Raw genomic sequence first — 25,595 nt, forward strand, 5'->3', positions numbered from 1 at the left:
ACACATTAAAAGGAGCAACTTGGGAAACAGGAAGACATCTAGGATCTAATATGATCAAATATAAAACTGTGAAAATGAGTAATGAAGCCCTGTCTCTAATACAAGCCTGTTTCACACAAAGGCCTGCTTCTTTCTGCAGTTGAGGTAAATAAAAGCCATTACTGTGTTTTGGGAATTTACGGTAGATTACGTTTTGAATGATAAAAATTAACAATTAATCATAAAAACAAACATTATTTCCCTAGTCATAATTTGCTCCCGTCGCTGCCCTCACAAGAAGATAATTGTATGCTGTAAATCAAGTCATGCTGCCTTCACTTCCCCTCTCCCCTGTCTCCCGTCTACCTAGCCTTTTAATCCAATTAGCAGGGCCAGGGACAGTTATTTATATGTACATGAATTAGAATTGAACAGTAAGACATCCTCCCCTGAGGCGGCTTGGACGGAGCCCAGTCCTTCACAGGCCGGCCTTCGGTCACAAACCTGCGCTGCTGCCGACGAGCAGTGGTGCTCTCTGCAGCTGATTGCCAACAAAGCAGCAACGGAAACTCACACCAACACGCGCTGCCAATGACAATCATCATCTCGTTTGACTTCAATGTGAAAACCCACATCAGTGCACACGTTTCATCCTCTGCGATGAAATACTTGGAAACATATTGTTTCATCTTTTCAATGTTATCTTTTCTAAAAATGTCAAGACTAAAAAAATATTGAACTCGTTCAAATTGACACACTCCAATAAGCCGTCTTCTCAGTGTTCAGGTTCGTCTTAGATGTATCTTTCTATTGCATTCCATTGCGTTGGACTGAAACTGTAGATGTGCCAAATGAGTATATAAGCTGCCAAATACGTCTCTCTTACCCTTTTGAACTATTTCCCAATGATTGCAGTACTTCAAAGTGTTGTGAATGTCACACTATTGGCAGCATAACCATTTCAAAAGGTTTTAAATACAATATGTTCGCAATCAACATTAACATTTAAAAACATGGATTTATTATTGATGCCCCTTTTAGTCCGGTCACGCAGATGTTGATGTTTACAGTTGTTTGTCTGCGGAGTTACTTAGCAAAATTCCACACGTAAAATGTATAATGGGGGATTTAAAGAACTTAATAAAAGTCCCAGACGGCTGCTTTTGGCTTAAATCGAAATCAAACAAGTATTATTAGCTTTTGAATAATCTTTATTTATTGTCACTTTAGAATAAAAGTCCTAATTGTGTGTTCTCTAAGTCTACAATAAATAAAACTGAAATAGAAAGTAATAAACAACACGATAGAGATCAATTGAGACAAAACCCAAAGATAAAAACGCAACATTTCCAAGGCACTTTATGAATGTGAAGCCAAAGTCAGACTTGCATCTCACATGTGATGAGAGTAAAATAATTGTGTTTTTCACAATTATTATTCTCATAATTCTCATGCTTATCTACCCATTCAGTGAGCCCTTGTGACCTGTGTGTAAGCATCTACATTCACTTTGTATCCCCACTCATTTATTCAGTCACCCTTTATATTCTCTCTGTATTGTCATTTTTTTCACAAGTGTGATTTAATGTCATTTTACATGAACTGTGAATACTACAGGCTCCACAAACGAGTCCTAGAGGTGCCTCCAGCTGTTCATTTTGTGTATGATAATTGTTAAATCATCTTCAAGCAATCGAGTCAACACATGGAAACTACACTGACCAGCTGATCATTCTCTAGAAACAAGGTCCAAAACTGTTCAAGTTTACCTCAAAATCTAAAATGCACACTTCCCTCCGACCTGTTCTGCCATGTATCAGTCTAGATTGTTTTGGTGTGGGTTGCCAGGTGTTGGAGATACTGGCTGTACAGATGTCTGCCTTCTCTCGAATATTATAGAACCAGATGGCACTCGGCAAACTTCGGTTCTGAAAAGTGAAGCAAATGCTTTCATCTTAGAACTTTAAAACATTTCACTGTGTGTTTACACTTCATGAAAGTCAATTGTTGCATTTTAGATGCATAACATTGTCTTATTAAGCATTTGGTTGTATTTAGCTTCACCATCTCTTGTTAATTCTAGTTGCAGAAAAACAGGATGGTGATGGATTATTTTAATGATTATTATTATTATTATTATTATTATAGTGGTGGCAGTTATAGTAGTAGTAGGATCACCTGAGCATTAAATATATATATTAGCCAGATTTAGAAACGGGTTATGTCCTTTACACTAACCCTTCCTGTCGGATGGATTGTTACACAACCATCTGAAAAGCAGTGATTGGAAACTATTTGGAAAAGGGCAGGAGCTTTCAAAAAATACATGGCAGGTGATTGGATGAACCATCTGTCAATCGAACTCTTTTCAAAGCAGTCGGGAGAAGAGCGAAAAAGATCTTTTCCATCCAGATAAGCCTTCAGTGCCGTCTTTTGCTCTTCTTTCATTGAATAAATCCTCTCCAGTTCTGGTATAACTGATGCCATTGCAGCATCTACATCTTAGAAGCCGCCGTTGTTGTTTTTAACACCCATTCGCCACATTTTGTTGTTTCGCACACACCTAGGCCACGCCCATAGGTGGCATTAGCGCCTCACAGGATGCTGATTAGTCACTGGCTTGCCAGACAAGATACGCATTACTTGAAGCCTGACACGATGGATTTTGGTGCGGTGTGTGTGATCGCGTGACGTCGTGAGAATCCAGCTCATGTGCAAGGTTATAACTTCACTTGAGTAAACCAGTTCCAAAAATGGACCATACTTGGAAGGAAAAAGAAAATGGAGACAGTGCTTCCTTCGTGTGACCTGCCATAACAGACAAGACGTCTCTCCTTCTGCGTGGGTGACTTGTGTGCTTGCTGTGTATGCCAATCAATAGAATGGAAGACGTGAGATGATGGAGGTTGGCTGAGGGACGCAGCAGTTAAACACAAGGAGTCTTATCCATGTGTGCACAGAGAGAGGCGCGCGCGCACACACACAAACACACACACACACACAAGCAAACGCACGCAGAGTACAGCTCAGATTAATGACTAAATCAATCACACGGATACAGTGTTTGCTTGTCATCCTGTATGCTTTTCTTTTATAACACAGGTTCAATTTCCCAGGCTACTGAAGCTCTATCAGCCTTTCCTTCGAATATGTATTCAGCAAGGTCATCTCTCACTGCACCAAGAAAATGTGCCAACCGCAGGATGTGTCTTTGCTATTGCAATGTCAATAGTCCCCAGTCCAATGCATTGCAATCTACATTTGTCAATACATGTGCCACTTAGAGCCACACCGTGAGCTGAGGATGCAGCTCGTTTATTAGCGAGACCTTGTTTTGACTCCTGCTCACTCGTAGATTTATGCAGGTAACGACAGATTCTTTTTTTAAAATCCTATTGAAGCTCTCCAGTAATGAAATAGATAAATAAATAATAATAATAAAGTGCTACGTGATTTTTTACTACTAAAACTGGTCGGGGTCAATATTTTGCTGTTTGTCAGTTTCTAATTTAGCAATGCAAAAATGTGTCAATCAAAAGCTCCAATAGATTCTACAATCAATAAAATCCAGAAGATGAGAAAGCTGCAAGCTATAAAATGATATGATTGTAATTACACTTTACTGGGAGCAGAGAGGTTGGACTCCCTGCTCTTGTCAGTGATGAGGGTATACGCTCTGTCTGCTGAACTATAAAGACAAAGTTGGAGGATATTATGAGAGTGCAAAAGGGCAAGTGTTTAGATGTAGAGTTTTCATTAATATAAATAAGGCTTTTCTCAGTGTCAACAAATTCCATAAAAAGACCAAAACCAACATCTGTCTGAGAGCCAACATCTCTCAATACTTTCCAAGTAATGCAGACAAGGTATAATGATTGGATGTTGAAAGCAATTTCCGTGAGTACCTGCGACTTCAGTGTGTTACGCAATTATGTTATGGCGTGTTGCTCGGGACCCAACGAAGTGCAGCGTTGACAGTGAAGTTCTTTGTATAAGCGGTTCTCATGAAAGCTGCAAGCAGCAACACCACAGGCCAAGCATGGGCCCCGGGCACTAATGCTTCTGAAGAGAGGAAGTAAATAAGAGAAAGTGTACAGATTTCTCCTCAAGGCTGTCTGAGGCGATGCTTGTGTCAAGTGAAAAAGGAAGATGATTAATTATGCTTGAATTAAATCAGGTTATAGGGGTTGTTAATCATAGTTTTGGATAATTTAACATCGAGCTTGATACATACAGTATGGGGTAGTATTAAATATTCATTCTTTGATTAGCAAACGTAATAATATGTAATTTCTCAATAGAGGGTCGCACGCAGTCATTTTTATAATGATGGAATTATTTGTCCTAATTAAATCGTCAGGAAATAATAAACGACTGTGTGCAGCCTTCACTTCGCCGGTATCCAGCAGCCAATCGGAGTGCAGCAGTCATTCATATGAAGTCATCTCTGTCTGACAAGAGAGTCCGAAGAACTTTTTGTTATCTTAAGTAAGTCGATAAAAATGTCAGGGACGCTATTAGAATGTTCCTACCTTTTTCCAAAAGAAGTCAAAGTTCACCAGCAATAGAATCAGGCTGAAATATGTTCACTACAGTACACTGTAATTATACACTGATAATATTACTATATCACTGACATTTGCACAGTATTCTACCACTGACTTGTAGAGTGTTTTTCGGCACCTAACTAAGAAATGAGTGTTCATATATATGTGAGATTCCTATTTTAGCAGAACGGTAACATTATGGCCACTGTGTTTCCAGGAGAAGTGGAACTAGAGCAAAGAAAGGCCCCAAGAGAAACACAAGTTTAAGTAAATGTGCTGTACCAACACATTCTCACTTACAACTTATCAAATACCGAGGCTTCGTCAGTGGACGTGTCAGGATACGCCCGTCACTTGTCTCTTCGAGATAAACTTCTGTCTTCACAGGGCTAGGGTTAGGAAAGGATCAGTTCTTGACATTTACTTGACTGACTTAACGACGGTGACTGGGTGATACTACGTCAGTTGCTCTGAGCATCTAATAATGACACGGGTGGGTTTACAGTTAGTTGAGAGCCCAGTGTGTCACATAAAGACGCTAAAGGGCGCCTCCGTGCGTCAGTATCAGACACCGAGGGCCACTGACCAAAGTGGCGGTATTTTACGAGTCGGGAGTGAGAACGGGTTGACTGTTCATAGAAAAGGGCAGCGAACCAAACCGTTATTGATGGAGTATTGACTGTTTCTCACAGCTGCCTGCCAGGAACTATGGACAAAATCAGAAAACCCAACAGACTTCATCCCGATGTGTCTCAAACTGCAGCTTTTTAGAGCTGCTGAATCACCATTGCTTCAAATGGACGTGAATACAATTATTATAATATTTACATTTAATGTGAATGGGGTCCATCATTGTGCTGACCCTGCAAAGAATTATCACAGATATTTGCAGCTCTACGGTACTTTTAAGCCTCTTTTAGGTCAATGTTTTAGTAACATCCCATAGTAAGTTCTTAGTGCACTAATGTTGGTAGATTTTGATGGCACTGTTCCGGACCTCTGGCTTTATTGTTTATTCCTAAGTGGACCTTTAATAAATAATAGCCCAGAGCCTATTATGTTGCAGATGTTTATCCACATGTTGGATTCTGAATACCACAGTTCCTTTGATTTGCATATCAAAAGTCTTACGATAGCCGAAAACCTCTGTAACTGCAGTTACAGCTGGCGGTGTACTTATTTTAGTCAACAGGCATAACAGCGTCTAGATAAGTGTTTCAAGAGGGCATGTTTTCAACGAGCAGCACGCCCACTGACATTCTTCCCTCCATCATTAACATTGTCTCCTGAGACTGCCAAATGTCATTTTTTAAAGTTCATATTTTGCCAATCTGTAGTAGTACTAGAAGTGTATTATAGAGTTTGCATTTATCCTGGTTAAAAGTTTCATATTTATTGATATATACAAACGCAACTGCCATGTGGTCTCTTGCCAACATGAGTGTTTAATCTGTAATAATGCTCTACTGTTGTATTATTAACCCTTAACTACATGTTTAAGTATTGACACCAAAACTAGAGAAACAACACGCTATGCTGCTTCTCTTTATAGTACTGTATGGTCAGAGCCATGAAGCATGCACGGCATAAGGGGGCTAGATGAGCTGAAGGTTTGCTAGTCAAGTACATTTTTATATATACAGTATTTGTGCTTTTTCAATATCACAAATCACAAATTTGCCTCAAGGGGCTTAACATTCTGAGAGCAGACTTGTCAAACTTTTTGCTTTCACTTCAATTTCTCGGTCTTAGTCCATCACAGTCACTCGTTATCCATGTTAGATTAAATTATAAATGATCGTGAACCAATGTTTAATCCCTAGATTATACTTCTCATTTTAGTTATGAATTGTTAAGTACAGTGTGTTCATTTGTGACAAGTAACCCAAGCAGCGGGTAAGTTGTCACACCATGCATGCTAAATTGTTACGTTATATTTTTCAATAAATAGGAACATGTAAAGTAGAGGCTTTCCATACGCATTATGCATTTAAAAGTCTGAATCATTTAGACAGATGTTCGAATACCAAAAAAAAACCTTTGTAAGTTAAAAAATAAACAAATAGGCTACCATGGGCAAGACAGAATAAGATACACGCAGACCAAACCACACTCTTTCTAGAAAAAGTGTAAATGAATAACAAATGACATGTTTCCGTTCCAATTCAAAACGTAATGCAACATGAATGAACCAAACTGACCAGCTCACCATTGTTTAAATGTTGCCCCACTGACATTTGCTACATTGCCTAATCTGAGTCATCAGCAGAGAAAACATTCTGACACAAATGAACTGCGAAGTCTGGAGCACGAGCCTCATGTGGCCATTTCTTGCATCTGATATACTTTCAACCAAATTATCACATGTGACGAGTTGCCCTGAACGCACTGAGACAACTTGCCCCCGAGTGACGTGTGTGCTACCGCTAGCTATACCACAAGATAGCTTCAGTACAGGACTTCTTCTTCTCTATTCTGTGCAAAATTAATATAATTAAACTTGAATACTTATCAAAGTTTTATCACATAAATAATGCAGTTTTTTAAAAAAGAAAATGAAAATTGCTCTCACGTCAGCTTACAGTGATCTATACTGCGTGTCAAGAGCAAAATGAACAAACTTCAGGATGGTGAATGAGCACATGCAACTGATTTATTGTAGATTGCGCCCTCAGGTGTACAGCATCCAACACCCTCTGTCCTTTGAGACACGTTTCAGATGTGGAAAAAACAACTCCCAATAGCCCTGTAATGGGGATGAATGGAAAGAACCTCACCAAGAGCAACAGAAGAGGGATTCCCCACTCATGATGGATAGATGTAAAATAAAATGACAGTATAGATACTCCATATGACGAAAATGACGTAGAATTTGGAATGGATCCGGAAGGATGTGGGCAGCTTCAAGGTGTCGAGCCATGTGACTTCCTCTCCTCTCCACCCCCTCATGCAGAATTGCACCGAATCATGTTTCTATCATGTCGCACACAGCGAATTAGTATCCGAGTGCACAGAGGAAAAAAAGACCACGTCATTTGCTGTAGCTTCTACACCAAAAAGAAAAAAAAGTCCTTACTGTGCTTGACCGGGGAAAAGCTTTACATTTGTAGCAGCAGCAGGGAAATGTGCAGTTGGCACAAGCAGTATCCAAAATACAGCTGTCGGAGAGCGGATCAGTAAAGAGAGAGGCTGCACTGTGCTGTGTTAGATGAAATGTACTGTAAGAAAAAGTGCGTGGGCGTTACACAGGAGCTACAGAAGAGTGCAAGCTGGGAATGAAGAAAAAATGTCTGTGGACTTTTGACTAAGGCCAACCTCAAAATCCCTCCTCTTATATACCACGGCTTTTTCATGGCTGTGTCCCAAATTGTGGGCAGCCTCTAAAGCGTAATCCACACTGGCACGGAGTCTACTTTTTGTCCGTTGCATTTCTAATATTCGTCAGTTTGGTAAAGTCAGTTTGTCAGCCTTGCTCTAAGCTTCGGATCAGTGCTTCATTAGTGTTGAAACGCTTCTGACATCTCCAGTCTGGTGTGAATGCGAGGTACAGTCTATACAAGTGTGCCTCCTCCCCAAAGGAGATGGTCGAACCTCACAGATGTTACACACAGTGCACTCCTCATCGACTCATGGAGTCAAAAATGTCCAATTATATCACCAAGTGGATGCCTGCAAACTGTCAACACCGCGTTGATACAAATAGTAAACTCAGTGTCCATGTACAGTACGAAGTTAATGGTAAAAGCATCCATATAACTTCCATTTATCTCCAATAAACTGATTGATTAGTGACATATCTGCAGCTACCAAGCTAAAAAGATGTTAACATATGTATGTATATACAGTGTGTATATATATATATAAATAAATACATGCATAATTACAAATATTCAAGTGACTGAAAGGACAGAACAAATATCACACATTTCTTTTTTTTTCAACCCATTTGAATTATACAACTGAACTGAATTTCTTCAATAGCATTTTCAAGTAATCACACATCTTATTAGTCATATCTTTGCGTCACAAGATGGATGTCAGGTGCTGTTTGTTTCACAGATATATTGCACTGCTGGGCTAACTCTCAGACAGACACCTTCGTCATCAGTTGTTTGTCACCTGTCGTTGCCCCAGAGGAGTAAACCTGCTTCGCCCCGCATGTGTCAGGAGATGATGGTGAGATTACCCCCTCACTGCCTTTGTCACGCTGTTCTGCAGCTGCCTGACTCAACATAATATCCACACGACTCGCTACACTTTTAAAAGGGTCGAGTCGGGATGCACAGTACCCCCTACAAGAGTTTTCCCACCTGCGCTCCTTGTTTTTCTTCAGTCGGAGCATTGTGTGCACTTATCAAAGAGGTGAATGCCTCACGTGCTACTGTGAAGAATACTTCCATGACTTCATTTCAGTTCCGTACGTTGGAGCCGGACTTTTCTCACCTGTGAAATGAGCCCCGTTCTTAAGGAAAAGAATTAAAGTGCCCGGATCCATTACAGATTTTATAATCTGCCCGAAACATACCAAGCAGTTGGGCTAAATGATCTTGCTGAAATTCATATACCATTTGATGTGCCATTAAAAGTATTGATAAATGACTCATAAACCTTTAAGAAGTCTTACATAAAACATCTATAAACATTACTGTAGATAGATGAACAGATATATGTAACACTTTATTTGGTTTGTAAACTGTAAATTGCTTGGATAGCTTTCATAAAGTTGGATCTGATGTTTGTAATACCTCATTAAATAAAGAAAGTAAAGCACATATACACATTGTTGAGATAGATAGTTGATGCTTTGTCAATGATTAATGATTGGTTTCTGGTCCATCTGTCTCTGTCATGTTTATAGATGTTTTACCAACAATTTCTTAAAGGTTTACAAATCATATCAGTCTATACAAGTGTGCCTCCTCCCCAAAGGAGATGGTCGAACCTCACAGATGTTACACACAGTGCACTCCTCATCGACTCATGGAGTCAAAAATGTCCAATTATATCACCAAGTGGATGCCTGCAAACTGTCAACACCGTGTTGATACAAATAGTAAACTCAGTGTCCATGTACAGTACGAAGTTAATGGTAAAAGCATCCATATAACTTCCATTTATATCCAATAAACCGATTGATTAGTGACATATCTGCAGCTACCAAGCTAAAAAGATGTTAACATATGTATGTATATACAGTGTAAACACTTAATATGGTACAACAGATGTCATAATGTATGGAACAATACACTGTTATACTGTGATCGGAATGTGATTATCATCTCTTATCAGCTGATAAAATATATAATTTATAAACTAATTACTTTCATATTAAACTATTGATAAAATAACAACTAATTATAGCATTATCAATGATAAGTAAACATTATTGATTCTGATTTCATTTTTGGTTAACAGAGAAATAACAATTAAAGTTTAATTAACTACCTATTTATTGAGGATGGTTATTGTGAAGTGCTTTCCTCTCTGAACTTGTTTGATATTTGTGAGTTGAAGACAGGTTGATGCTCAAAGGAGACACTAATGAATCTTGATATGGTAGAGGACAGAAGGATGCTGCAGTGCCCTCTACCTCCCTCCCCTGTTCTCTAATTCTCTCCCTCTCCCTCTCTCTCCCTCCTTCACTGCCCCATTCGACCCGGGTAAAAGCTCTCAGCTCACTTTTGTTTATCTGGCAAGTGATGTAGAAGCACCCCCCCCCCCCCCCCCCCACCCCTCTTCTCAAAGCTCTCCCGCTCTCTCTTTCTTCCCTGAAAGATATTTCCAAATGAGTGAGCCCAGACCACAGCTGCCTCTCTGACGCATTAATCACTTGGCGGCCGCCCCCTCCACTCTTACGTACACACACTGCGCTCACAGACACACTAACTCATGGATAACCTGGTTTGACTCGCACAAGTAAAGGCGTGCACCGCCACTGTGTAGTCTAAGCACATGTCAAAGCACACAATTTGAGCAGGTAGAGAGAGAGAGAGAGTGAGAGAACTCCGCAGGATGATACACGCTCACACGAAGCATCCGCCCACCGCTCAAGTGATCTTGACTCTTTATGCTACACCAACTCCCCTTCTCTCCATCCAGCCAAGGCTCCCACATGACCCTCCATTTTCCTCATCATTAGCGACACCAGCCAGCAGCCGCATTCCATCCGTCCCTCCCTCCTACCCTTCCTGCCTCCCTCGCCGCTCCTCTGTTTACTTCTCGATCTCTTTATTTGAATCCGGGCACAATACCTCCCCCCCTCTGTCTCCTCCTGAGCAAAGAGGCGGGAGGACAGTGAGGTGGAGAGAGGAAGAGAAGGGAGGAAAGCCTGCTTTAGATGTTAATTTGTAGGAGATCATATGTAAAGTGATGCACCTGGTTTATGTAACTGCCCTGTTGAGTGGAGATGAGTGGAGGACGTTATACATCCTGACGGCGAAACATAGCTTGATAAGGTCAAGTCATCATATCAGGACTAATGACATTAACTTTCTGAAACACTTATATACACTAATATATATATATACACATTATTGCAGCTGTAAGTGTTTCTGGAGAGAGAGAGAGAGAAAGAGAGAGAGAGAGAGAGAGAGAGAGAGAGACTTCCCTTCCCTGTGCACAAAATCTGATATTCAAATATACCCCAGGCGAGCTAGATTTGGTGAATCGCTGTCTAATACGTAAATGCCGACACACAGACGGGGGACGGAGTTCGACACAACATAGGATCGTCGGTGTTCTAACCCCCAAAAAGGGTGACGTTTTGCATGCCGGTCTGATGTGTGCAGATTTTGATGCCCAACAGACTCCTCATGTATGGCTGAGTCTCTCCGAAAGTTTCCTCTAGCAGAGAAAACGGAACAAATGCCGAAACTATAGCTGCAGATTGCGAGCCATTCGCGGAGCCCCCTGCTGCCATCTTGATGCGCACTGCTCTTTCAACGGTCAACCTAGCGCAAGCAGCAGGAAAACCATGTTAAACTAAAATATGAATCACAGCAGAGTATTTTTACATATAAAACGTGTCTGAAGGGGAACTGAAAACTTCACTTTAAACTATTTTGACCAGTCAAAATGGTCAGAATTTTACAAAAGAATTGTAGTGGATGAAATAAAATAACCCATCAAGGTTTTCTGACCGGCTTTTTAGGATTAACTTGAAGATTGCTGTGTGCCGTGAGTGGACAGAGATGACAGCTGACTTACTTTCCGGAGTGGTGTATATATGGAGCTGTTCCTAGAGGACCACTGTATTCGGTATCATCTAGCGGTGACATTGCGGATTGACACCAACCTCTCCGCTCATGGGTATTGGAGTAATTCGGTGGCCTTCATGTAACGTAAAAACGTGAAAGGGCTCACGCTAAATTCCAGTGTTTGGTTTGTCCGTTCTGGGCTACTGTAAAAACATAGCGGTGCAACATGGTGGACTCTGTGAAGAGGACCCGCTCCCTAAGTAGATAGGTTCATCCTAAACTAATGAAAAAACACAACACATTTTTGTTTCAGGTGCTTATGCACTCATGAAAACATATTTATTTTCTTCCAATAGATCCCGGAAATCATAAACACTGTCCCTTTAAAGTGCAGCTAATTTATGTTTAGAGTCACCAGTGAAATGATCGTGACATTTACCCACTGTATCAGGAGACTTCATGCAAAGCTTTCTGAGCTGCAGTTGTGCTTTCTGTATTTCAAACAGCATGTGCTCTAGATGTTAAGTGGCTTTTGGTGAGCCAGAGAGCATGTAAACGAATCTCAAGCTTAAGCAGCATCAGCTGACATTTCATGGGAAATATAACGCACTAAAATACATTAGTTTGTTGCAAAAGAGATCACATTGATTTGTCTGAATATTTGTGGATCCCAGTGGTTGAATCTCAAATGTATTCTGGGACCCCTGACCTCTCATCAGAATCTGAATCAGAACCATGTATTACCAAGGTATGTTGCACATACAAGGACTTTGACTAGTGCTACTAGGATGTAATTTCTTCTTTCAAAAATATAAGTGGCAGTTTGTTGTGAACCGAGCACATTCAAGTTCCCAAGGGAATGAACCGTATTAACCTGGTTCTAAACATCTGAATCCCCTCCCTCATCTCCAATTCGCTCCTTGAATCAAGTGAGTCCAGCATTTTTCATCAAAGCTTTGTATGCAAGATTAAGAACAGGGACATCTTATGAGAGGAAAATGGCCAGATCGGTACAGCTTCACTTAGTCCACTGACGGAAATAATAACTCTTCAATCAAGATTTATTCTTATTTCTCGGGTTACAAAATGTTAACTGCTGCTATTAAAGGCTATATGTAGACTGAAAATGACTGTGGCAGGACAGATGTAGGTCACTCACTTCTAGTTGGCTAGGGTGAAAGAAAACAACGACCTGAAATGCAGAATTTGGCTACCTGAGACGTTACCTCTTTAGAGCCCTAGTTTGCTGTTGAATGCATCCCAATAGTTGAGAATTGTCAGTTGTAGTGAACACTGCAGCCTCCAGGGAACGCTAGCGAGGCGCTTTAACTTTAGTTTAGATGTAATCTGTGTTGAATTCCTCCTAGCATCCATTCAGTTACATGTTTGGAACAACACTGAAATAAATTTTGGAACAGCTGTCGCATACTTATCAATAATTACTCTATAATTGCCATTTTTTTTTCTCCAAAGACTCATTCACATTATAGTAACACTGGACTTGACTGACATGCATATTTTGACTCCAGGCATTGCAGCTTCCCTCATCTAATGAGATTATTTCCATGACGCAGCAATGCTTGAAATACATTTTTGTACAACTTGCAGGTCCTGCTCTTAAATAGCTGCAGAATTGTGTGGAGAGAACACAAAACAAACATGCGGCATGAAGTGGTTAGACATATGGTTTAACATTCCTTTTTTTATTTCATATTATCATAAACAAACCAAAACATTGCAGCACACAGAAAGCCGTGAAATCCTCCTCCTTTTATATTTACTGGCATTGTCAAAATTAGCTTTGCACCCATTAGGCCCAGCGAGAGATAAAGGCTTTTTGTGCAGCATACAGCAGCAGTGGTAGCACAAAAGCCACTTACATGCTCGCTGCAAGCATGTAACACCCTATAAAGCTCTTCACACCCCGTTCTTACATAATGTGTCACAAATCCACAGAGTGTGTGTGTGTGTGTGTGTGTGTGTGTGTGTGTGTCTAGGGGTGGGGTTTCTGGAATATAGCTGTGGGAAGTATTTATTATCATTGCTGATGCTTTAAATAAATGTTAGTTACAACAGTGCAAAGTTATTATATTCAAAGTCAAACAATTTGCAGGACTTTAGGTGTGGCAATGTCGGTTAGCTGCCCCACCGCTTCGGTCCAGACTGTAATATCTCCACAACTATGATGCTGCATTTCCACGCGCACGGCACGGTACGGCACTGCTCTACTCAACTTGACAAGCTCTTTTTCTGGTTTTCCATTCAGCAAAAGTTGTGAACAGTTCGTTGTACCTGGTACTTTTTTCAGCACCACCTCGGTCAAGATTGAAAGGGAACTCACTCGATACTAGAAGGTGGAGTTAAAACTCAAGACAGCTGATTGGTCAGAGAGAATAGTCACTAGAAAACGAGACAGGCCGGGCCGAACCGTGCGGTGGAAATGAGACATTGGATGGATTGTCATGAAATGTTATCCAAACATTCATGCAATAACTTTATTGATCCCCTGGATTTCTGATCATCATCATCCTCTGGTCTCTCTAATACTTTGCTTTTTGCTTTGTAGTTTGTGCTCAGAAAATCTATGGATTTGTACTATTGTTTTTGAAGGTATTAGGTCTTAAGTTATATTTGTGGCAGAGAGAATATACTTTTCGAGCTGTATATACAACGGTGTTCCATCTGGATCTCTAGGCGCTGTGTATTTCTATGACACTTTTAAGCTAGGCAGTTTATTAGCAATTCAGTCAGATGCATTATCTTACATTTGAAGGAATCTCAGAGGGGGGTTTCTGCAACCACCAGCTTTAGCTTTGGTCTATTATGGATTATGTGGTTGAATAATGCAATGTCAGACTAGAAAGGAGGATATTGGCACTAAAAAAGAATGTTCATTACAACTTTAGAGCAACAAACATTGGCAGATGTATGAATAAGGCCCCTGTTGATGGATGTGTAGCGTATTTTAAAAGATGTCTCTTTGAAGGTGCTTCACATGTATTATTAAATATAGTGGAAAGATTAATTTGTTAATTCACTCCCTTGAAGTCTCAATTTCTTCATGTCAGAGGGTTACAGAAGCACACTGCTGCCACCACGGCAACAGATGTATTCACAATTGTACATAGTTAATCATTATAAGTTAAACATGTTTTCATACAAAAAACTTTTTATAAAGACACTTTTTTTTCTAACTATAGAAAAAAAGCTTGGATTGTGTATTGGTCTATATTTAACTAAGGGAACACCAATATGTTTAACTGGGCATTGAAAATCAAAACACGATGTAACACATCAAACAAACTTCAAGGCCACGCCAATGTGAAAATGTTCAATCACCTCTGTAATGGCTTCATTGTTGTTAGCATTAATTTACTCCGCTCAGGATTATGAATTTGAAAAAAAAAAAAAAATGCAGCTGTTTATTTTCAGTTAATGACTAAATGCTAAACAGTCATTGTATGATGCATTGTAATGTGCCACCCACCAGGGCTCTAAAAAAACCATTCACTGCTCAGCAAAACTCCTAAAACACATTATAAAATCCACAAAACATCAATAGTGGAACAATAAAAATTTGTGACCACCTCTGTACTTACTCAACAAAACGTATAAATCGTTAACAGGTATAAGCTGCAACGAAAAAAAAAGTGATGGAAAACAGATAAAATGCTTTGTTGATTTCTGCAGTCATGCGCACCATTTGCACACACAAGTGTAAGCTGCAATGTCTTATCTTTAGACTCTGATTGAATCTTTTTTTATTTTTATAGCAACACATAAAACATGCGAGTTTCGTTTAAGACGCACATAGCTATTCATCTGGTTATAATCTCATTTTGGAGAACACCCTAGGCAGAGCTGGGTAGCCTTTGACAGTACTAGCATGCTATGTCTCTGCTGTATGTTACAACAAGCCACTAGAGACACAGTTCAGAAACGTATTGTGGAGTCTGGTCACGAAACTGACCAATGGGATCCTATACCACAAATGATGTGTGTCATGTGTCTGAGCTTCCTTCTGAACAGTCCACACACAGTTGAAATTATCTGTCTCCTTCAAATCCTCAACAAGAGGGATTCTGCTGTTTGAAGTGGTCAGGCCATACAAGGATCTTGACCTTTTCTCGGCTGCCTCGAGCTGTCACAGCGTTCACATGGCAAGCAGCTTGTAGTTGCTGTTCTGTTCTCAGAGACCGTGGTTAACGTTGACAGGTTCCAGTCATCTAAGGAATCAAACTCATTTTAAAAAGCAAGTCATGGAATCCCGCTTTGGTTTACACATAGGATAATTGTTGTGCATTTCGTCTTGGGTCTGCTAGTGCTAGGTCTGGCCATCGGTTCTCTCAGTTATAATATTAGCAGTGCTGAGATCTGAGAACACGGCAACCAAACTACGACAAGCTCGGGTTGGTCAAAGATCAACCAGGAAGTTGTTCTGTGAACCGTCTCGCATGCAAGTCTCACTCTCAACTTGTCAAATGCAGCAGCTTGGTCACTGGCCCCTCGACGTTTGATTCCGATGCACGGATGCACCCTTTAGCCGCGGTCTAGTTGTGTGTGTGTGTGTGTAAGCATGTCTCCTCGTGTTTAGACACAACTATAACTGTATAATTAAAAAAAAAATCAATCACAAGCAGCAGTCACGTGCTGGCTGCGAAGCTCCGTCAAGCACGATCCTTTTCTAACCCCTGAGAATGTGTTTAAAGGATGATGGATGTTTTACAAGCGATAATTTTACCGCTCACCTTTTTTCCTCCTGGTATTTAATAACGCTGTACTTGCAGACTTGTCCAGAAAGATCACTCAGGAATCAACTATTTGCAGTCAACACAGAGACACACAATCAGACTTGCTCAAACACATCCGTGAAATCATGCAATCAGACCGAACTGACGGCAATCAGACATTGGTAAAACCACAGTCACTCTCACACACACAACCCGTACACACACAAACACTCTGGCAAAGATTTGTTTTTATGTCAGCAGGAGCCATACCATCAAAACAGGAGAAAATGATTGTATGCTGTTCAAGGCACTCCTTGAAATGTCAAAATGAAATGAATGTCTCTCGATTGGTTGTGAAGATCACAAGCGGTGCACGCAAATGTTAAGTACAACAATTAAAGAAACACTATAATATATAAGATTACGGAATGTTGCGTCATGTTTTTGATTGAGACAGTATGAATAAATGTATGTCTACCAGTAGAACTTATAAAAAATGCAATACTAGTGCTATTACGACTAATAACACCACAGGGAGACACATTGACAGACTGATGCCCGGATTAATATTTTATATTTTCAGCAACCCTTTTATCCTTCAACCCTGTGAGCGAGTGATTTGTTATCAACAAAACAAAATCTACAAATGAAATTGATGTCAGTTCGACAGTCTGTTTGATTTCCTGATGGAAATCTTTGTCACTGTCATGGTGGCCATCTGTGTGACCTAACTTAGTATGCATACATTTTTTATTGAATCAAATGGGAACATGCCGCTGTTAGCCGAGGCAAATGGAACATGGCGTTTCTTTCCTTCCATTTCAGCCTTAGTGAATTTGGGCCTCAGGCTAGCTTTGTACGGTGCGGTGTAGAGTGTCATTGTCTGACAACTTTAATCTGGGATTGGCTGCTTCGACTTTTTCACATGGATGGCCAAAGGCTGAAATCCCCCCCCCCCCCGCCCTCTCTAAGTGCCATAGGACAAATATGTTACTGGCCATTGATAAAAAAAAGTTGGAAATACCAAAGGGGCATGACACCGGCTAAAACTTAAAAAGTAGACTTTGTCAATTTTAACCGTATCTATTTGTTTTTGTCAAGAAATACCTTTCAAGACCCAAAGCATTAAGTTGCTCAATATTTGCCTCATTTGAAAACTACATTTACAACCACGAATCCAGCACTTGGGAAAATTGCTTGCAAGAAACGCATGATTCTGTTAACAGACTAACAGTTCCTTCATATTTACTCTCTCATGTTATTCCGAAACGAACAATGGGCAGACGAGTCTGGATGTGAAAACTCATGTAAAGTGTGCTTCGGAAAAAGGTTTTGTCATTGTCAGTGAACAATAACTCTGCAGCAATTAGGTTATCCTATAATCAAGTCATATTTCCCCGCAGTTGCTCTGGTTTTGTCTGTTTGAAGTGGAGGCCAATAAGACATCGACATATTCCTGTTCTTGACCGTACAGTTTAGAGTTTCCTGGTCTAGATTGATGCAGAGTATAGTAACATGTCCACCCTCGAGGTAGTATATTGCTTGGGAGATTGGAAAGATGTGCACTTCAAAGCTCTGCTGAATGAGTGACAGCGCTCTTCCATGGGGACCCTGACTTATTGGCATTGAAATACTGTACACCAGATGTTCTACTTTCCTCAACCGTTTCCTCAGACTAATGTTCAACTGTCAGTCGCCTCATCTGTCCAGTGGACAAATGGGCGGCGATAGTTCCTTTGTGTGAATGCAGAAGCTCATTTTTTGACGAGAAAAAGGCAAATTGAACATTTGGAGAAAATGCACTAAGACTAGCAATTGTATAATACTCCCACCAACATCTCTGATGTGTCATTATCATAATGTCTATTTCAGTAATATGAGTTTATCTTCTACTGTTCTCATACCGATGTGCAGCACTGTCAGCTGCGACTAAATGTGTCTCAGTGAGAGCTTCAATGTGAGTGTTTTGTTTGAAGGGAGTGTATTGTTAGTTTTGTCCCCCTGCCCCTCAGTTGGTAAACTTGATGCACCAACACTTGTCACACGTCTCGATGGGCTGTCTCTCACGAAAAGGCTTATAAGCAGCTTCCATAAAGCCCTCGCAGGTTTTTCGAAGAAGCACACAGGGAATGCCGCCATTTGCATTTAAAAACGTTGACACAGAGCTTCACCTTGTATTTGTCAGTTTTTCTGGCGCTCATGAAATATTCATTCTGTGATCACAAAGAACTATTTTGACATTATTTTGAATCGAGGACTATATTTCTGTGATCGTGGCTGTGACAGTTTGCTATGTCGAGAACATGTCAATAGCATGTCGGATCATTGAAGGTACCCGGTGTAGTTTACTTGTTTCTCAGCGAAACATAATGTTCGTCTTCGTGCACACGCTAGCAGAAGATTGGGCACAGAACAAGAACCCGTTGAACATTTCTCCACAGCGCTGTTAGTCTTCCTAAACTCAAAGGGTTACCTTTTAGGATAAGTTTCCCTCTTTCTTTAACCGCTCTTTTACTCCACCCGGCTTAACAGCACGTCATGTTCCATGCATCACGGTCACAATGTATCAAATACATTGAACAAACATTTTAAATATTACATTTGTTTATCAGTCCTTTTAAATGATAACAGCTACAATAATATATTAAGGCAAGATAACTTTTTATTCCCAAATAGCGAACTATACTTTCAATAGGAGGAAACACCTGACCAAGTTAGGGCTTCAGAAGTACAAATAATGACCATAAACAGCACAAATGAGTTGATCACGATCATTATCCACAAGTTCAATTACCCTTATAATGTTCAGTCTACATTATGAAGTATAATTTGATGAAACAAAATTGCATAATTACCAATACTTGTTTATATTCTTACCTAATAATTATGTACAGCTTTAATTCTGCAGTGATTTTATTTTATTATGGTTTACACTACCATAATAAAAGAAGTAAGAAATGTACTAAAACATGTGAAAGCAGTGGTTCGGCCCTTTAAGGCAAAACTTGTTTGTGATGAAAGGTTGCCTGATAACAAACTGTCCAATTACAAGCTTTGGCCCTTGTTTAGTTTTTTTAATTTGTTTTTCAAAGTGACGTTCCAAACTCACCTCCAGCTCAAGACTTTCATGCCAAAAATAATGTTAAAAAAAGCTTTTGGTTGCAGCTTCAAACAGCACAATGTAAGAAGTGCTTTTCCTGCAGCACCTTTGACAGTGTCCTAGCTGACCGCGACAGCACATGGTTGTTGTTGTTGGCCATTAATTAGTGTAAAGCCCATCGCCTCCCCGTGCCATCTTTCAGCGTGTCACAGTTGTTTATTTAGCACAACAGGAACAATTAGGCAGCTGACATGGCAGCCGCCACTTGAAGTCCGTCGGACTACCTCCCCTGACTTAAAACACAACTTAGCAGACACATTGCAGCACCCTGCTGCTGCCTTGTAACCTTCAGAGGATGCCTTGAAAACGCATTCTCCAGTATGTTAGCGTATTATCATAACCAGATGCCCACCTTACCGCCCACCTCGGCACATGTTTGAAAAATGAGGCTCGGTCTTGAATATTAAAGATGAGGAGGTTCATTTATTTAGGGCTGTGTTCGGGCCACCAAGGGATGCTCATTTGAATCTCGTTTGTAAAGCTGTCTATCCTTATCTGTCAGCATCAGAGGATGCAATTTCTCTCTTCCCACCTCATCCTCCTTGTCTACTAAATGGCAGGGATATTTAGAGGTGCTTGACAACTGAGGCATGCAAATTAGCAGTTGATGTTTCCTGCATTCTTTTTTAGTTTCTTTCACTTCTCACCCCCCCTACCGCCCCTGAGTCGGTCCTTTTAGCCTCTCTGAGAAGATGTTATTTGTGATGCTATTTTTGTAGCTATGTAGGTGGAGAGTGTTAGGGGGGGGATTACAAAGACTTTATCCATAAGTTTTCTCTTAACCTCAATTGCAAGCTTGGCAGTGTTTATATGATCTAGTGTAACATTGGCAGTCCACAGTTACATTTTTGTAACCCTTTATCTCAAAATGAATGAAAAGTAATTCACGAGAACACCCAACTCCATTAGTAAGTCGTAGCCTCGTATTGAACCACCAGTTTGTAATAGCTGTAATATGTATGAGGTAGAATGCTGGTACAATGTAGTGCTTTTCCAAATTAACACTGATAAAAAGCAGTGGAGGGAAAGCAGTGAATGTATTTACTAGGGCTGCAACTAACGATTATTTTAATAATCGATTAATCTGTCGATTATTTGTTCGACTAATCGGATAAAAAAAACAAAAAACAAAAAAGCAGTAATTTCCAACCCTTTATTCAAAAACAGAACTGACAAATTCACAGTGCAAAGAATCTTCAGAAAGTGCACAAACAGGTTGCTCGAACATCCCTGAGCTGTTAAAGTAATAATAAAAAAAAAAAATGGACTAATATCAGGAGTGGGGTTCAGCGGGTTACCCACGCCTCTCGGCGAAGGGTAGACACGCTGATCCACTCAGCGTGGCGCGCGTGCAGCCTCGGACATCTAAGGGCATCACAGACCTAGTTGCTCAATCTCGTGTGGCTGAACGCCACTTGTCCCTCTAAGAAGCTGGACGCCGACCGCACGGGGCCGCGTAACTAGTTAGCATGCCGGAGTCTCGTTCGTTATCGCAATTAACCAGAAAAATCGCTCCACCGACTAAGAACGGCCATGCACCACCACCCACAGAATCTGCTTTGAACACTCAAACATCTCCGCGACTTATTGAGTGGCGTAATAATCGCGCGACACAACGAATCGATAATGAAATTCGTTGCCAACTCTTTTAATAATCGATTTTTATCGATTTTATCGATTCGTTGTTGCAGCCCTAGTATTTACCTTTTACTGAGAGCATCAAATGCCAGGACTGGGTCACAGATTACACAATATCAGGCTGGAAATGTTTCAATCTGGCATGCGTGTTGCCTCGCACGGCAGCTGGGTTGCTGCTATATCATGTGAGAATCGCGGGATCACAAATCGCACGGAAATCCATCTTGTCAAGCTGTAAGTGATGCGCTTGTGCCTGAACCAACGGCGTTCGCGTAGCTGCTGCAATAGCATCAGTCATATCAGAAGTGAGTATTTTTTCATTGAAAGAAGAGGAAAAACGACACTGAAGGCTTTTCTAGATGCAAGAGACGATTTCGCTCTTCTTCGATCATATGGTTCGTGGATCTGATGGGTTGAATGTGACCCATGATTAACGGTGATCGACAGATGGTTCATCCAATCACATGCCAAGACGTTTTCCAATGACATCTTCTGGCATGGTTCTGTGTAACAAACCATCTGACGTGTCAGGTTAGCATACGTGGGGTGTCAGAAACAGATTTGTCATTCTATCTTATATAATGTGTCAGAGTGGAAATCAAGCCAAGCTGTGTCCGGGACGCCTCACGAGGCCCTAATGGTTATCTTTTATTTTGCCTTCTTTTGGCTACGGTAGTTTGATAACATCTACGACAAGCTTGCTGACAGACTTAATCCTTTGGACATCATGAAAAAGCCAAGCAGGTGCTCAGTTTAATTGGTTCCCCTTTTAGTCTGATGTGTGTCTCAGAGGACACGTAAAGACCACGGAAAATCACAAATGTCTCTTAGTCTGTTCTTGGCAATTTGTCAGTTTGTTCAATACAAGGCTAGTTAAAAGTAATATAAGTTAATGTGTTAATATGTATTCTATAAGCGATTCTGTGTTTCTAATGGTCTGCTCTGTCAGTCGGATGTCATTTTGGTGCTGAGTGTGTTTCTTTTAATAAGATGTGGACAAGCTGCTGGACAGGACAGTCTTATTAGTACACCTGCAGTGTGTTCTCCTGCATGACCACCTGCACCTCTTTCCAGTATTGTTGTCGAATGTGTTCTACAGTATTGTTTCTGTTACTGAGTAGCATTAACGTTTCAAATGCACTTATTTGGTATCCAAAATTGTTGATTTGACTTTTCACTTTGACTGCCTGCTTGCGTTTCTCCATGGTGCCATGTAGCCTAAAGCGTGTCTGTGTGCATGTGTGCTGCATCTCACCATGAAATATATTGGGCTGGGGACTGATAACTAGCAGCCACCACTGACAACTTGCCAGGTGTTTGTTTTGTAGGAATCATTTAAAATAAACCAAAGCCACTCAAGGCTTGCCATCAACGGCAACAATGGATGCAACCCCAAAGCAAAGTCTGAGATGTTATTACTGTAGTTTTTCAAATGAAAGTAGCACAGAGCTAGAAAGAATCCATTTTTCATTCTACAGGTAGAGATACTGTTTGTGAAACAACAAAGTGTAGCAATCTCAGTTGCAGCTGATGACCGACGAAGGACCGTGAACGATTTTTCTCAGCCCACAGGCTTGTTGACTTTCTCTGGTCACTCGGTTCTATTTATTTCCCGTGGACATGCATTAAAGGCTTTTGGTCCACCACTTGCTGCAGGTTGCCAATGCCAATTAAATGGTATAATAAACCAAAACACTTACTAAAGAAAGGAGAATATAAGGCACATATATACAACAAAATGTTCTAGAGCATTGTCTGCAGTGCTTGTGTTCTATTGCTGCATAGTAGCACATGACGGCGTTTCTTATTTTTAATCATTTTTTATGTCCAGCTCAGGTAAAATAGATAGACTATAGGCCTTTCTCACAGCATAGATGTTGACTAGTGTTACTGATAACACCAACTATAGCTCTGTTCATTTCAACTTTTGAAATTGAACTTGAGCCAACATGCAGATTCCAGGAACCTGCAAGCAAGCTAGGTTTAGCAGCAGCTAAATGGAATGTGGCAACAATTAGTTTCATTACTTACACCTGTGCTTTTCCTACTGTGGCAAGTCAAAATGTCTCATGTTAAAAAGGTCTGTTCTTACTCGATAGGTTTTCACTCTAATCCCATGTGTGCTAATCATTTCTGTTTCACGCCTCCCTCCTGGTTTCCATTAACACACCTGAAAGTCACTGTAACGATGTGCCTTGTAGGAATTTAAACCTTTAAAAGGACTTGTCCTTTGGGTTTCCCTAACTTTTTTTTTTTTGCATTTGTCAATACACCTGTGTTCCTGTCTTTTTCTTTTCCAGATGGGTTTCAGAACCTGGTGACAGACAATGTGTCGGTGGTGGAGGGCGAGATGGCCATCATCAGCTGTCGAGTGAAGAACAATGATGAGTCCGTCATCCAGCTGCTCAACCCCAACAGGCAGACAATTTACTTCAGAAACATGAGACGTGAGTGTTATGCAATCTTTACTTAAGGGGTGCTGTTGTGTACTGTTGTTGGGAACAATCATTTTGTTTTGACAGGATGAAGACAGCCATTAATGTGCATGTTTCATTCAAAGCCTTCACTAATGCAGCCAATTTCAATTTTAATTATTTCCTCCTTCATGTTGCGACTGAGAGACTGGAACAAAATGAGATCCCAACATGAACAGGCTGATGGGACTATTGCTGTTATGCCGTTTTGTTTGGCACTGTTTCCCATGTGTGGTTTTGCAATGTACATATATATGTAGGCTTAATTAGCTATCAGGTGTGGCTAAACGGCTAGCTAATCATCTTGTAGTGTCTGAATGCTCCCAAGTCATTCTCAAGTCAAGAGGGGTTCTCATTTCAACTGTTTTTCTGACATTGCAGGCATGCACCATAAGAGCTAAGAAAGCTTTTACAACGAAACACCACAATAAAAGTCACAGGGATTGTTTAATTTAGAATTTGCATCACACTATCAGGATGACTTCTACCATGTGACTGACAGGTTGCGATCATGCCTTTGACCAGGCTGGGAGTTGTCCGCGTTTTCAAGCCAAACACAGGTGACGTCCCCTTGACGACTCACTTCTTTTATACAGTCGATGCTGCCTACGCTAGTCTCCTCCGCAAACATTTCCATCACAATGTTAACATCAGAGCTCGATTTGATAAACAGGTCGGACTACACTGTCCCAGGAGGGGATCCTCCCACACCAAGGGGCCACCCCTCAGCCGCCGAGTTGAATCCCTCAGTCTGACTGCTGTTGAGAAGTGTAACAAATGTTGTTGGTTCATTACAAAAGTGTGACGGGCCATTGTGAAACTAAGAGAAACACTGCCTCAGACGAAGTCAGACAAAATCCCTTGTTTACCATTTTGTAGATTCAATGGAGTTACGAGATTTAGTCCCAGGTTCATTTTTTAATACTTTTAATTGGTTAAATTTCCCTCGTATTTGACAATATATGGCAAAAAGACAACACAGTTGCAGTCTTAATAGACTTAACATTGCCTATAATGTATGCCCAGGTTTCACTAAACATTCCAGATTATCCTCCTGCACTTGGTATACAGTACAGTTGTATCGGTTTAGGAAAACGTCATAGATGATCTACGGGGTTATTATGAGGCTGTCAGAGGATAAAGTTGGCTGTAACGGGTAGTAGACACTGTCCGCTGCAAGTGAGAAATCATTCAGCGCTGCCATGTCTTCATGTGATTGATATGGAATGTGTTTAATTATAGTCTGAAGCAGTTTGATGTGATCAGATGACATGGAAATCAATCCCAGTGAGGCATTTATTTATGTCAGTTCCACTGGTTCATTTTGCAGGCAGTCATAAAATTAGACAGACATTTGACATATCATTTGCATTTGGTAAAAATGTTGTCAAGCCGCAGTTTGACGACAAAGCTGATGAATTAGGAAAAACATGATAAACTGTGTTGTTTTAACCAAATCATGTGAATGGAGCCGGCAGTAAAGCTGTAAAACATTGATTAATATTCTCTTACATTACTTGCACTTCTTCCAGGGAGCTGCATTAAGTTTGACCCACATGTCTGCTGTAGGATTAATACAGAATGAGGTTAATATAATCTACCAAACATGGTTCGCTTTCAGCATGTCTGCTTTAATAAAAGCAGCTCATATCCCTAAACATTTAATGACCTGTTGTGTTTATTCTTATCCTGCCCAATTATAATGTCACAGCTCTAATTAGCTGCATTCAGTTGGACATACTCTGTGCCCTGTCTTGCCAGGTTTCGGGTTTTTTAATTATGTTTTTTGAGCCCCTGAGTTTAGAATGTATAAAATATAGTCGACCTCTGTAACTATATACCAGTCGTATTATGTTGTAAGTTCAAAATGT

At 40.5% G+C, this 25,595-nt stretch overlaps 1 protein-coding gene across 1 annotated transcript in view; it reads left to right on the plus strand.

Annotated features, from left to right (window-relative positions):
- cadm1a (cell adhesion molecule 1a) overlaps positions 1 to 25,595 on the plus strand; it is a gene marked incomplete at its 3' end in the record, with an annotated part of 349,787 nt that overhangs the window by 243,391 nt on the left and 80,801 nt on the right. The window contains exon 3 of the mRNA XM_079172305.1: positions 23,551 to 23,697. Coding sequence (XP_079028431.1) covers positions 23,551 to 23,697 — 147 coding nt within the window. The remainder of the gene's footprint in view (positions 1 to 23,550; positions 23,698 to 25,595) is intronic.

This window comes from Pholis gunnellus, assembly GCF_910591455.1.
Source record: "Pholis gunnellus genome assembly, chromosome: 13".
In the NCBI taxonomy this organism is placed as follows: Eukaryota; Metazoa; Chordata; class Actinopteri; order Perciformes; family Pholidae; genus Pholis; species Pholis gunnellus.